The 13,141-nt window shown below is 42.5% G+C and overlaps 1 protein-coding gene across 3 annotated transcripts in view; it reads left to right on the top strand.

Annotated features, from left to right (window-relative positions):
* CENPF (centromere protein F) overlaps nucleotides 1–13,141 on the top strand; it is a 61,764-nt gene that overhangs the window by 27,047 nt on the left and 21,576 nt on the right. For all 3 annotated transcript variants that reach the window (XM_086694133.1, XM_086694135.1, XM_086694134.1), the window contains exons 11-12: nucleotides 5,401–5,536; nucleotides 9,077–12,465. In XM_086694133.1, coding sequence (XP_086550259.1) covers nucleotides 5,401–5,536; nucleotides 9,077–12,465 — 3,525 coding nt within the window. The remainder of the gene's footprint in view (nucleotides 1–5,400; nucleotides 5,537–9,076; nucleotides 12,466–13,141) is intronic.

A 13,141-nucleotide genomic window follows, 5' to 3' on the forward strand; every position in this document is an offset into this window, starting at 1 on the left:
CTATTTGGTGGTCTGGAGTTTATCTGAAAGGGTTCATTTGAGAACCATTTAGGGACAGTTAATAGATTGAAACAATTTGAATAGAGCAATAAATCAGCACAAAGAAGCATAGCAGAACAGAAGTTTCTTTTCTGTCAAATAATGTCACAGGAAAGCATTTTTCCCACTTCTTTAAATCTTTTGCGATCACTTTTTAGACTAAAGATTTTTTTTAGAAAGAGTTTTTTTATTAATATTTTTGATGTTTACTTTTGACAGAGAGAGAGAGAGAGAGAGTAGGGGAGGGGCAGAGCGAGAGGGAGACATAGAATCTGAAACAGGCTCCAGGCTCTGAGCTGTCAGCAAAGAGCCTGACACAGGGCTCAAACTCGGGAACGGCGAGATCGTGACCCAAGCTGAAGTCGAACAAACGCTTGACCGACTGAGCCACCCAGGAGCCCCTTTTTCAGAAAGAATTCTGCATAAAGGATATTTATTTATGCAGATGAGGAAACTCTAAATGTATTCATCCCCACAGCTTGGAAGAGTGTATCATGGTTGTGAAATCAGAACATCTGTCAGTAGCAGAGAGGTGATTGTTAAAGCAGGCGGCCTCAGAGGGGTAATGCTGTTGGGGACAGGAGGCCCCGGCTCCAGCAGCCCAAGTGGAAGAAAACTTGATGTCAGATGATGCTTTCATCAGAGAACGATTTCAAATGGAGCTGTTTGTTTCAGCAAAACAAATGTTTGCCTTTTGGCCAGTGGGGACCAACCAACAGATGCTTCTGCTAACATTTCCACAGGCAGACTGGCACCGAACCCTTCCCCCTGTGAGCTTTCCTTCCAGCCAGAAACTCTCCCGCGACTCCACTGGCTGCCTGGTGGAAACATTTTGTAAAAGCAATCGTCTGGTTAAGAGGGTCCAAACACTGTTCTCTTGGCCAAGGCGCGGTAGTGGGCTGGACATTGTCTTGCAGGTGTTTCAGAAGACACGTGGAGAGCCCCACAGCTGTAGAGCTGTCCACCGTGCACTCTGGCCTGTGCGGTTAAATGCATTTCACGTTGCACCTAAATTTCCTTGATTTTGGTTGTCCGGTGCAAATGCCTAGCACAGGGCTAGGGGATGCATGTAGTATTTGCCTTAATTTATGTTTGTGGGTATGTGTCTTCTTTTGAGGATGATATCAAGAATGCAAAGGGTTTAGCTATCTCTTGCACTTTGCTTTGGGATTGGCATTAGAAAAGTGACTTACCCAGTAAGTTATAGTCTGCACTATAACTTAGTAGCAGAACGATAGCTTTAGAGTCAGGAAGATCTGGGACTGCATCGTTTTCTGCCACTTCCCTGCTCTGTGACCTTAGGACAGTGACCTAGCCTTTCTGAGTCTGACTTTGCTCATCTGTATGTAGGGAGGACTAAATAATACCCTTTCCTTTGCAAGCTGTATTAATGATTGAATTTTGGATGGAAAGTGCTTAGATGGTCAACGGCTGTGACCGTCTGATGTGCCCACTGTTTGCTCTCACCTGTAGGCACAGAAAGTGATGAGCAAGGGACAGTGATTTGAGATTTCTCACATTAAACATATTGCCCATCCTGTTCCTCTAGCACTCTGGTAGCTTTTTCGGTATCGAACTCTAAGTAAGTGCAAACACACCTCGCATGCTTAGAGGTTTTGGGTGCTGAGATAATGTGACAGTTGTACTGAAATTTTCCTTGTCTGCATTTAGTAAACAGACATGCTGCTCACAATGAGAAGATATCAGTAGAGAAATGTGATTAAATGGCCCGATCAATGGCCAAATTCAGATCTAGTGTCAATGTGAAAGGAGGCTTTGGGTAAGCTGCTCATCCCACACCCCAAGGCCAGCCTGCTAGCATTGGGGCGAGGCAATAAAATAGCATCGTTGGGTAACCAGGATGAGGGATCACTTGCCTAGGGACCTTCCTGAGCACGGGGATCTGTATGACATCAGTTCTCGAAGGAGCTTGGTCTGGCAGACAAGAATGGTGAGGTGGGAAGGGCAAAGAACATCCTCCGCATCCATCCCCGGTTCATGGTATAGACTTCACCGCAGCAGGGGACATGTTAAGCTCCATTCATGGATGGGATCATGAAATGCCACACAGTAACTGAAATTTGTTTTGTCTGGCCCTGGGAAATGATGCTTCCCTTGCTGCTCCTAAAACTGAAGTTGATCTGGGTGGAATTGCTTGCTAAGCTCTAATGCTGGCTTGTGGTTATAGGGATTTGTGTTGTGTTTTTCTAGACTAGTGCCCAATTTTGCAAATCATTTGAGGACATAAGAGATGCCTAGGAGAATACATCCTTGTATGCCGAACTCATTGTTGATAATGAGCTACCCAATCAAGTCTTAAGTGGCTGTGGCCTCACAGAAAACTAATTGCTGATGGATGGCAGCCTACAGAGCCATTTTCAGATGTTCATTTTCCAAATTTGGGCCTTTTGAAATTCTTGGGTTGGTCATAGCCATAGTATTATAAGCCTGCTGGGTCCCAGGATTGGCTGAACATTTTGTTAGAAACAAATATTTACGGAGCTAATGCCAGAAGAGAGAAAGACATGTTAATCTTTCCATTGAGCTTACTATTCATTTAAATGCCCCCAGTTATGGACAGAGATAGATAGAGACCAACAGATACATGAACATCCAGTTGCCCCCTTCCTTCTCTTTTCTCCATTTACCTTGCTTCCTTCTATTGGGGATGCCCCCAGCTTTGCACACAGCGTCTTCTCAGCTTTCTTGCCCCACCTCTAGGTGCGGATGCCAGTCGACTTGATTACTTTTTTAGGGTAAGCAAATATTTCATAAGTTGCCCAATAAAAATGCGAAGTCAACCCAGGTGGCGAAACTCTAGTTACTCTTTTTTTTTTTTTTTAATTTTTTAAAGTTTATTTTTGAGAAAGAGACAGAGAGGGGGAGGGGCAGGGAAAGAGAGGGAGAGAGAGAGAATGTCAAGCAGGCTCCATGCTGTCAACGCAGTGCCGATGTGGGGCTCGAACTCACAAACCATGAGAACCTGACCTGAGCCAAAACCGAGTCAGACACTTAACCGACTGAGCCACTCAGGCGCCCCAAAACTCTAGTTACTCTTTTACGTTGAACTGATTCAGCTAATCTTAGCATGGATCTTGCAGATCTAGCTGCTGTCAAATTTGGGGAAGAAATGCTAATAATAATGCTCCATTACCCTTGTTAAAGTGCTTTAAGGTAGTTTTCCTGTCACATCTGTGATCTCACTTGAGTGGTGATTATTCTGAGCCCGGAGAGCAAACAAGCAATGATAATTTCTGTAGTTTAACGATGCTCGTTCAAGTCCTCGACACCCGTGCACCTTCATGGTCACTCTTGACAGAATTTAACACTGACTGGTGCAAGTGTTAGCCTCTCTGTCTTGAGATCAGTCGGAGCCTCCCATCAGCCCTGATTGATCTCTTAATTTGATAGAGCGTCCATTTAACTCTTGGAAGGGAGGCAGGATTGGGGCAAGGGAGCCAGAGGAGCGTAACTACAACAGGCTCTGTCTTGTTCTGAAGATGAAATGAACATATATGCACGAACACAGCAGCTGCCAGCAAGTTTTCAAGTACTCTCCACTAGCCAGATTCTCCCTCTTCTTGCATTTGGCTTTGCTGCCTAGGTACCCATCTGCTGGTAGTAACCAGGCTGATAATTGAAGGCAACTTTCCAACACAGCCTTGCCAAGACCATCTGTTTTCTAACAGTGCTGTTGGGTTTTGGAAGATGGGTCTTAATTGTTTCTTTAAGATTCAAAAATTCCCCTTTCTTCTCAGAGGGGTATTTTTGAAGTGCAATTTTTAAAAAAAAAAAGGTAGCCTTATGAAATGTTTTTCCCCCTAAGGATGTGAGGCACCTGATTCCGTCGGTTTTTAACAATCTATGCCGATTCCCTGCGGTCCAGAGGGTGGCATATAATACAGGTGGAGATACTTACCAGCGATGCAGTCACTGACAGTTGAAAAACAGATTGAAGAATATGAACAGAGGATTTATTATGTTGACGCACAAGTCTTACGTGGTTGATAAGCAGTAGCGGTTTTATTTGGCATATAAATAAATGATGCTTGTTTTTAAGATTCAAAAATAGGGGGCGCCTGGGTGGCTCAGTCTGTTAAGCATCCGACTTCGGCTCAGGTCACGATCTCACGGTCCGTGAGTTCGAGCCCTGCATCGGGCTCTGTGCTGACCGCTCAGAGCCTGGAGCCTGTTTCAGATTCTGTGTCTCCCTCTCTCTTTGACTCTCCCCCGTTCATGCTCTGTCTCTCTCTGTCTCAAAAATAAATAAACGTTAAAAATATATATATTTAAAAAAAAGATTCAAAAATAGGCCCAACTCCATGGAATGGACACGCATATAAGTCTCTGCTACTTTTTTGCATGGCTCCTTCACCTAATCAGGTACCCAGAGAACCAGATTCCCCCATCTAGAATTCATTCTTCCTTCCGTGTACCTACCCTCTGATTTCCCATAGCATACTCCACCTCTTTGTAGTACTTAGCGGATCCTGGTGTGAACTAAGTGATTGGTATCAAATCCTCCCCCGCTGCCAGGGGAAGACCTACCCTGAGGGCCAAAGACTCTTCTCTTATTTATATTTGTGTCTTTGACGACACAAATGCTTTCCAGCATCTTGCACACTGCTGATTTTCTTGGTAAACACTTAATACTCATAAAGACATCCTCGTTACGGTGAGCCTTAAGATGGTTTTCCAATGAAAAGTAAAAAATTTGTCATGTGAAGTTTTCGGTTCGTTAGCATATCAGATCTTTGCAAAGAGGTATTGGATCATTCAGGTGTGATAGGAACTTGGAGCTTGTGTCTTCGAGGATCTTCCAAGTAGGATTCTCCTTTTGAGGTCACTCTTGAGCCAGCATGGGGACATCCAGAAAGTTCAAAGAGGTCTATTTCTTTGAAGGAAAAAGATTATTGTCAGTTTTGGGTTTTGTGCTTTTGAGTTCTATTCATAAAATCATCTGATTGAAGTAAGAATGTCTAACTTCAGGGGCGCCTGGGTGGCGCAGTCGGTTAAGCGTCCGACTTCAGCCAGGTCACGATCTCGCGGTCCGTGAGTTCGAGCCCCGCGTCAGGCTCTGGGCTGATGGCTCAGAGCCTGGAGCCTGTTTCCCATTCTGTGTCTCCCTCTCTCTCTGCCCCTCCCCCGTTCATGCTCTGTCTCTCTCTATCCCAAAAATAAATAAACGTTGAAAAAAAAAATTTTTAAAAAAAGAATGTCTAACTTCATTAGGTGCACAAAGGGAAAGTGAGATTCCTCCCCAGCGAGGTACACAAGTGGTCCCATTTGGGACCCATATATGGCAGAAGTCATAACTAGCTTGAGTGGTTTTGATTGTAACCAATTAAATGTGTGCTTTAGGAAGCGAAGAAGGAAAACAGCCTCCTTAAGAGTCAGTCTGAGCAAAGGGCCAGAGAAGCCTGCCACCTGGAGGAAGAACTGAGGAAGGCCAAACAGAGTTTGAGTCAGAGCCAGAACTTCGCAGAAGAAATGAGGGGTAAGTACACTTAGCGTTTGGAGTTCTATTTCCATTAAAAAAGTTTGTTTACTTATTTTGAGAGAGAGAGCGAGCACATGGGTGAGCCGGGGGAGGGGCAGAGAGAGGAGAGAGAGAATCCCAAGCAGGCTCCGCACTGTCAGCACAGAACCTGATGCAGCGCTTGATTTCGCAAACCAGGAGGTCATGACCTGAGCCGAAATCAAGAGCCAGATGCTTCATTGATGAGGCCACCCAGGGGCCCCGGAGTTATTTTTCTAAGCTGATGTCCCATGAGGGAGGATGGATGGCTTTAGAAACGTTTTTCAGTTTTCCCGTATATCCTCCCAGAAAGATGTCTGTGGTTGATGTGGAGAAAGTTTTCTCTCTCCTACCTTTTGGTTTCAGAGTGATAGTTGGACATTGTTTTATTGGAACACATTGAGTCCCAAATTGCCTGGTTTCTCAGTACTTTGAAGCCAGAAAGGTAAATATTCTCCACACAAAAGTAAATTGTCAGTGTTGTCTCTCACCCCAGAGTGCTATTCTTTGTGTCTCGAGTGTATTTATTCGTTTTATTCAGACAGCTCATCTTCTCGCTCGATATCATTTCCCAGATGATGGAAAAATTCAATACGTGTTTTCCCAGCTCTTAATGACCATTGTTTTTTGATGACTTACTTCACTGAGAGATTTTATTTCCTCACTTTCTGTATAGACACAGGATTATGCTGCACACACCACATGAATCCACCATTTCACATTTATTTGTACATACGTATGTCTTTTTACTTACATTAATTTTCTCAGCCGGGTATTTGCACCTCTAGGATTTCTTTCAACCTCCCCTGTGAAATATGTGTCACGCTCCTCTGTGACTATTTTCCCATTTATTTATTTATTTATTTATTTATTTATTTAAAATGTTTATTTAGGGGCACCTGGGTGGCTCAGCCAGTTGAGCATCTGACTTTTGCTCAGGTCATGATCTCGCGGTTTGTTGAGTACGAGCCCCACGTTGAGCTCAGTGTTGACAGCTCAGAGCCTGTAGCCGGTTTCGGATTCTGTATCTCCCTCTCTGTCTGCCCCTCCTCTGCTCTCTCTCTTGCTCTCTCTCTCTCTCTCAAAAATAAACATTAAAAAAAAAATAGAAAAAAATGTTTACTTATTTTGAGAGAGGGAGGGAGGGAGGGAGGGAGGAAGAGAACCCCAAGAAGGTGCTGCATTGTCAGTGCAGAACCCAACACAGGGCTCCTCGTCACGAACCGTGAGATCATGACCTGAGGCGACATCAAGAGTTGAATGCCCGACCGACTGAGCCACCCAGGCACCTTGACTGTTTTCTCTTTTAAATTCTGATCTCCCTCAGACAGCTTTCAGTTATTCCACAGCAGTGGGTAAAAATGTCAATCTTCATCTTTCTTGAAAGAAAACCGTAAGAAAGGGAAGGGCGAGGGCATTTTTCAGTGTTGGTCACCGGTATCCTTGTTTGAGGGCCTCACAAGTGAAGTGGAGTGAGAGCCTTTGTGGTGCTGTCTTCATGAGCCATCAACTCTCAGCAGGTAGACTGAGATTAAACACGTTAAAACTAGGAACTTTTTTCCCTTTAGTGTAACAACTGAAGTTTATAATACATGCTAGCTTTATCATCTACCGTTGAGATTCTCACATTTACTCGCCCTCAGCGTACTTGAACGTGAAGCCTTCCCATCACTTGGCGTGAAGGCTTTGCAATGAGTGCTTTGAATGAAACCGCTACCATTGTTTCCAACTAGGAGGGGCCTGTGGGTAGATGTGAGTTACTAGGCAGAAAAGAAGGTGGCAGTGGAGCCTGGAAAATCTTCCGTTTGACTCTCCCACTCACAGACACTTAACTGTGAGGGGCTGGGATGTGGGTAACATTGTTTCTCAATAGTACTCACGCAGAGGCCTTGAGAAGTACTGGCGTATAGCATCATTTATTCTTTTGTACTAAGCCTGTGGATTTTGGCTAAAATGGTGGAATAGTTATTCACTTTTCTGGAAAATGAGAATTATTCTGTAGTGAAGTAGGCTATTTACATTTCAGTGCTGCTCTTCTCAGAGCTTTCTTTCAATAAGCATTTCAGAAGGGAAAAAATACACATATACATAAACACATACAAAGGAAAAAAAGTTTCAAGTACTTAAGAAAATAACCCCTGGGAATGTAAGCTGGTGCAGCCACTCTGGAAAACAGTATTGGAGGTTCCTCAAAAAACTAAAAATAGAACTACCCTACCACCCAGCAATTGCACTACTAGGCCTTTATCCAAGGGATACAGGTGTGCTGTTTCAAAGGGACACATGCACCCCCATGTTTATAGCAGCACTATCAACGATAGCCAAAGTATGGAAAGAGCCCAGATTTCCATCGATGGGTGAATTGGGTGAATGGATAAAGAAGATGTGGTGTGTGTATATATATATATATATATATATGTATATATGTATACACACACACACACAATGGAGTATTATTGAGCAATCAAAAAGAATGAAATCTTGCCATTTGCAACTATGTGGATGGAACTGGAGGGTGTTAATTAAGCTAAGCGAAATTAGTCAGAGAAAGACAAAAATCATATGACTTCACTCATGAGGACTTTCAGAGACAAAACAGATGAACATAAGGGAAGGGAAACAAAAATAATATAAAAACAGGGAGAGGGACAAAAACATAAGAGACTGTTAAATATGGAGAACAAACAGAGGGTTACTGGAGGGGTTGTGGGAGGGGGGATGGGCTAAATGGGTAAGGGGCACTTAAGCATCTACTCCTGAAATCATTGTTGCACTATATGCTAACTAATTTGGATGTAAATTAAAAAAAAAAAATTAAATTAAAAAAATAACCCCTTGCTGTTTTATGCAACAACACTTTATTAAGCTGCTTAGAAAGAAGATGAACAAACGTATTACATCCTTATAAGGACCATTTTCTCACTGTCTTTATACAATCTCAGATAATGATCAGGTGATCTACTTTCCAAACAATAATGCCAGTTTTTACAGGGCTTGAGAAGCTGTCTGTTTGGATTTTTTTTTTAAGTTTATTTATTTATTTTTGAGAGAGAAAGAGAATCCCAGTCAGGCTCCATGCTGTTAGTGCAGATTCCAATGCAGAGATCTATCTCATGAACGGTGAGATCATGACCTGAGCCAAAATCAAGAGTTGGACACTTAACCAACTGAGCACCCAGGCACCCCATGTTTGGATTTTTTTTAGTAGTTTGGAATTCTTGTAGAATATTTATTAAAAACATGACAACTTAGGGGCGCCTGGGTGGCGCAGTCGGTTAAGCGTCCGACTTCAGCCAGGTCACGATCTCGCGGTCCGTGAGTTCGAGCCCCGCATCAGGCTCTGGGCTGATGGCTCAGAGCCTGGAGCCTGTTTCTGATTCTGTGTCTCCCTCTCTCTCTGCCCCTCCCCCGTTCATGCTCTGTCTCTCTCTGTCCCAAAAATAAATAAACGTTGAAAAAAAAAAATTAAAAAAAAAACATGACAACTTAAACTTTTTTTTTTTTTTTTTTTTTTAATAGCTAAGAATGCCTCTCAGGAAACCATGTTAAGGGATCTTCAAGAAAAAATCAATCAGCAAGAGAATTCCTTGACTTTAGAGAAACTGAAGCTTGCCTTGGCTGATCTGGAAAAGCAACGAGATTGTTCTCAAGACCTTTTGAAGAAAAGGGAGCATCACATTGAACAACTGAATGATAAGTTAAGCAAAATGGAGAAAGAGTCTGAAGCTTTACTGATTGCTTTGGAGTTAAAAAAGAAAGAATATGAAGAATTGAAAGAAGAGGAAACTCTGTTTGCTCGTTGGAAAAGTGAAAAAGAACAGCTTCTAAGTCAGCTGGAGTCAGAGAAGGGAAGCTTGCAGAGTAAACTTCATCACTTGGAAACTTGTCTCAAGACACAACAAATAAAAAGCCACGAATACAATGAGAAAGTAAGAACACTGGAGATGGAAAGCGAAAATCTGAATGTTGAGATCAGAAACCTTCACAATGTGTTAGACAGCAAGACTGTGGAGGTGGAGACACATAAACAAGCTTACGTAGAACTACAACAGAAAGCCGAGCTCTCGGACCAGAAACATAAGAAGGAAGTAGAAAACATGTGCTTGAAAATATCTCAGCTTACCAGGCAAGTTGAAGATCTAGAGCACAAACTTCAGTTAGTGTCGAGTGAAGTAACAGACAGAGACCAGCGTTACCAGGACTTGCGTGCTGAATATGAGAGCCTTCGGGATCTGCTAAAATCCAAAGATGCTTCTCTGGTGACCAATGAAGCTCACCAAGGAAGTCTTTTGGCCTTTGAACAGCAGTCTGCAATGAATAATTCCTTTGCAAATATTCTTGGAGAACAAAGAAGCACACCTTCAGGAAGGAGCAAATGCCAGTTAGAAGCAGACCATAGCCCCAAAAGTTCAGCCAGCTTACAAAATCGAGTCATTTCTCTTGAGTTTTCATTAGAGTCTCAAAAGCAGATGAACTCAGATCTACAAAAGCAGTGTGAAGAGTTGGTGCAAATCAGAGGAGAAATAGAAGACAATCTCATCAAAGCAGAGCAGATGCATCAAAGTTTTGTGGCTGAAACAAGTCAACGCATTAGTAAGTTACAAGAAGACACTTCTGTTCATCAGAACGTATTTGCTGAAACTTTAGTTGCCCTGGAGAACAAGGAAAGAGAGTTCCAAGTTTTGAATGAAAAACTAGAAACTGAGCAAGCAGAGATTCAAGAATTAAAAAAGAGCAACCATTTACTTCAAGCATCTCTAAAGGAGCTACAGCTTTTGTCTGAAAGCCTGAGCTCAGAGAAGAAGGAAATGAGTGCTGCCATTTCTCTGAACAGAAAAGAAATTGAAGAGCTGACCCAAGAGAATGAGACCCTCAAGGAAATTAATGCAACCTTAAGTCAAGAGAAGATTAACTTACTCCAAAAAAGTGAGAGTTTTTTAAACTGTATAGACGAAAGAGACAAAAGCATTTCAGAGTTATCCAATCAGTACCAGCAAGAAAGACTTCTTTTACTACAAAGATGTGAAGAAACAGGACGTGCACTTGAGGATCTTAGTGAAAAATATAAAGCAGCTCAAGAAAAGAACTCTGAGTTAGAATGCTTGCTAAGTGAATGCACCAGTGCTTGTGAAAATAGAGAACATGAACTGGAGCACCTAAAGGAAGCATTTGCAAGGGAACACCAAGCATTTGTAACAAAATTAGCATTAGCCGAAGAAAGAAACCAGAATCTAATACTGGAGTTGGGGGCAGTGCAGCAAGATCTGAGATTGGAGATTGTGGATATCCAAAACAATTCCAAGAGCGAGGCGGATGGTTTAAAGCAAGAAATCATGACCTTAAAGGAAGAACAGAGTAAGATGCAAAAGGAACTTAATGCCTTATTACAAGAGAAAGAGCACCTGCTGATGTTAACGGAGATGAAACAAGAGCATCAGATTCTAGAATCAGAACCAATTAGCGACTCTATGAAAGGAGAGAGTGACATAAATGAATGCCATGTTCAGCTTCCGATGGATCTCCAAGTTGAACATCCCCCTCTAGACTGTTATAATGCACAGTTGGTACAGTCAGGAGCTAAGATGAGAAGGAGGGAATTCAAACTTCAGGAAAGTGAGAAGGAGAAGGAATGCCTACAGACAATTAGAGTAGAATTAGACACGGGAAACGTGCAACGAGACACTCAGTCCCAAGAACTCAGTGGCCCCGAAGACTGCGCCGTAGACACAGAAGGAAAGTACGTTTCTGGGCTTCATGAGTTTTCAAGTCAGAATGACAATGCGCATCTGCAGTGCTCTCTACAAACAGCAATGAGCAAGCTGAGTGAGCTAGAGAAAATGTGCGAAACACTGCAGGTCGAAAAGCTTGAGCTAATATCTGAGCTGAAAGACTCAAGATCTGAATGTATCACAGCAGCTAGTAAAATGGCAGAAGAGGTGGAGAAACTAGTAAATGAAGTTAAAATACTAAATGATGAACACGGTCTTCTCCAAGGCGAGTTAGTGAAAGAAACGGCAGAAGGTGAACTTGGTGAACAACAAAATGAGCAGAAATGTGCGTCCTTAAATCCTTTGAATGACAGTAATTGCTATGAGCACTTGACGCTCTCAAACAAAGAAGTTCAAATGCACTTTGCTGAATTACAAGAGAAACTCTCATCTTTACAAAGCGAACACAAAATTTTACACGATCAGCACTGTCAAATGAGCTCTAAGATGTCAGACCTACAGTCTTATGTGGACACATTAAAGGCTGAAAATTCGGTCTTGTCCACAAGTCTGAGAAACTTCCACGGTGACTTGGTAAAGGAAGAGATGCCAGGACCCCAGGAAGGGCATTTTCTGTCATTGTCTTTCTCTCGTATGACTGACAGCCCTGGTCTTACAAGTTTGGGAGAATCCTCTTTTTGCAAAGATCTTTTAGACCAGACAGGGGAAACATCTCTTTTGAATAATTTGGTCGGGAATCTTTCAGCCAACCAGTGTAATGTAGAAGAAGGATCTTGCTGCAGTCTGGAGGAGGAGAATCTGACCAAGAAAGAGATTCTGTCCACCCCAGTGAAGAGTGTTGAAGAACTTGAGATCCTCTGTCAGATGTACCTGCAATCCCTCAAAAAGCTAGAGGACAAAATTGAAAGTCAGGAGATTATGAAAAATAAGGAAATTGAAGAGCTCGAGCAGTTACTAAGTTCTGAAAGGAAAGAGCTCGACTGTCTTAAGAAGCAGTATTTGTCAGAAAATGAACAGTGGCAACAGAAGCTGACAAGTGTGACCGTGGAGATGGAGTCCAAGTTGGCAGCAGAAAAGAAACAGACCGAACACCTGTCACTTGAGCTCGAAGTCGCCCGGCTTCAGCTACAAGGTCTGGACTTAAGTTCTCGGTCCTTGCTCTGCACCGACATAGAAGATGTAAGTACATGGGACTTACATGCCCTTTCTTTAGCTACATGCCCAGTAGGCACTCAGTAAATGTTTGTGTAACTGAAATCTACACTAAATTGAACTTAAAATATTTTTAGAGCTCCAGGGTATAAAAACAAAATATACCAAAGTTTGTTTTTGTTTTTAAAAACATTTTTTAATGTTTACTAATTTTTGAGACAGAGACAGACAGAGCATGAGTGAGGGAGGGGCAGGCAGAGAGAGAGAGAGAGAGAGAGACAGAATCTGAAGCAGGCTTCAGGTTCTGAGCTGTCAGCACAGAGCCTGACGCGGGGCTCAAACTCACCGTGAGATCGTGACCTGACCAGACGCTCAACTGACTGAGCCACCCAAGAGCTTCTTGTATTTGTTCTTTAAACAAAGCACAACTTTAGGAAAATGAGTAAACCTGATTGTGGGGCAATGGCGGTGGTGGGGGGGGAAGATGTAAATTTCTGTAGTGATTCCGCTTAAACATATATATGGGAAATTAATAAAGTTGTTTTTAAAAGTCTTCTGGAGAAAATTAATATTATAGAGTCAGAAAGTCATCTTCAGAACTTGTATGTGTTTTCACTCTTTGTGAGTAATAAACCACACTTAAATTAGAGCTAATGGATGACAGTATGATGGGAATTTTATATTTTCTTACCCTTTTCAGACT

This window comes from Puma concolor, chromosome E4, assembly GCF_028749965.1.
Source record: "Puma concolor isolate L17-30 chromosome E4, mPumCon1.1.hap2, whole genome shotgun sequence".
Taxonomy (NCBI): Eukaryota; Metazoa; Chordata; class Mammalia; order Carnivora; family Felidae; genus Puma; species Puma concolor.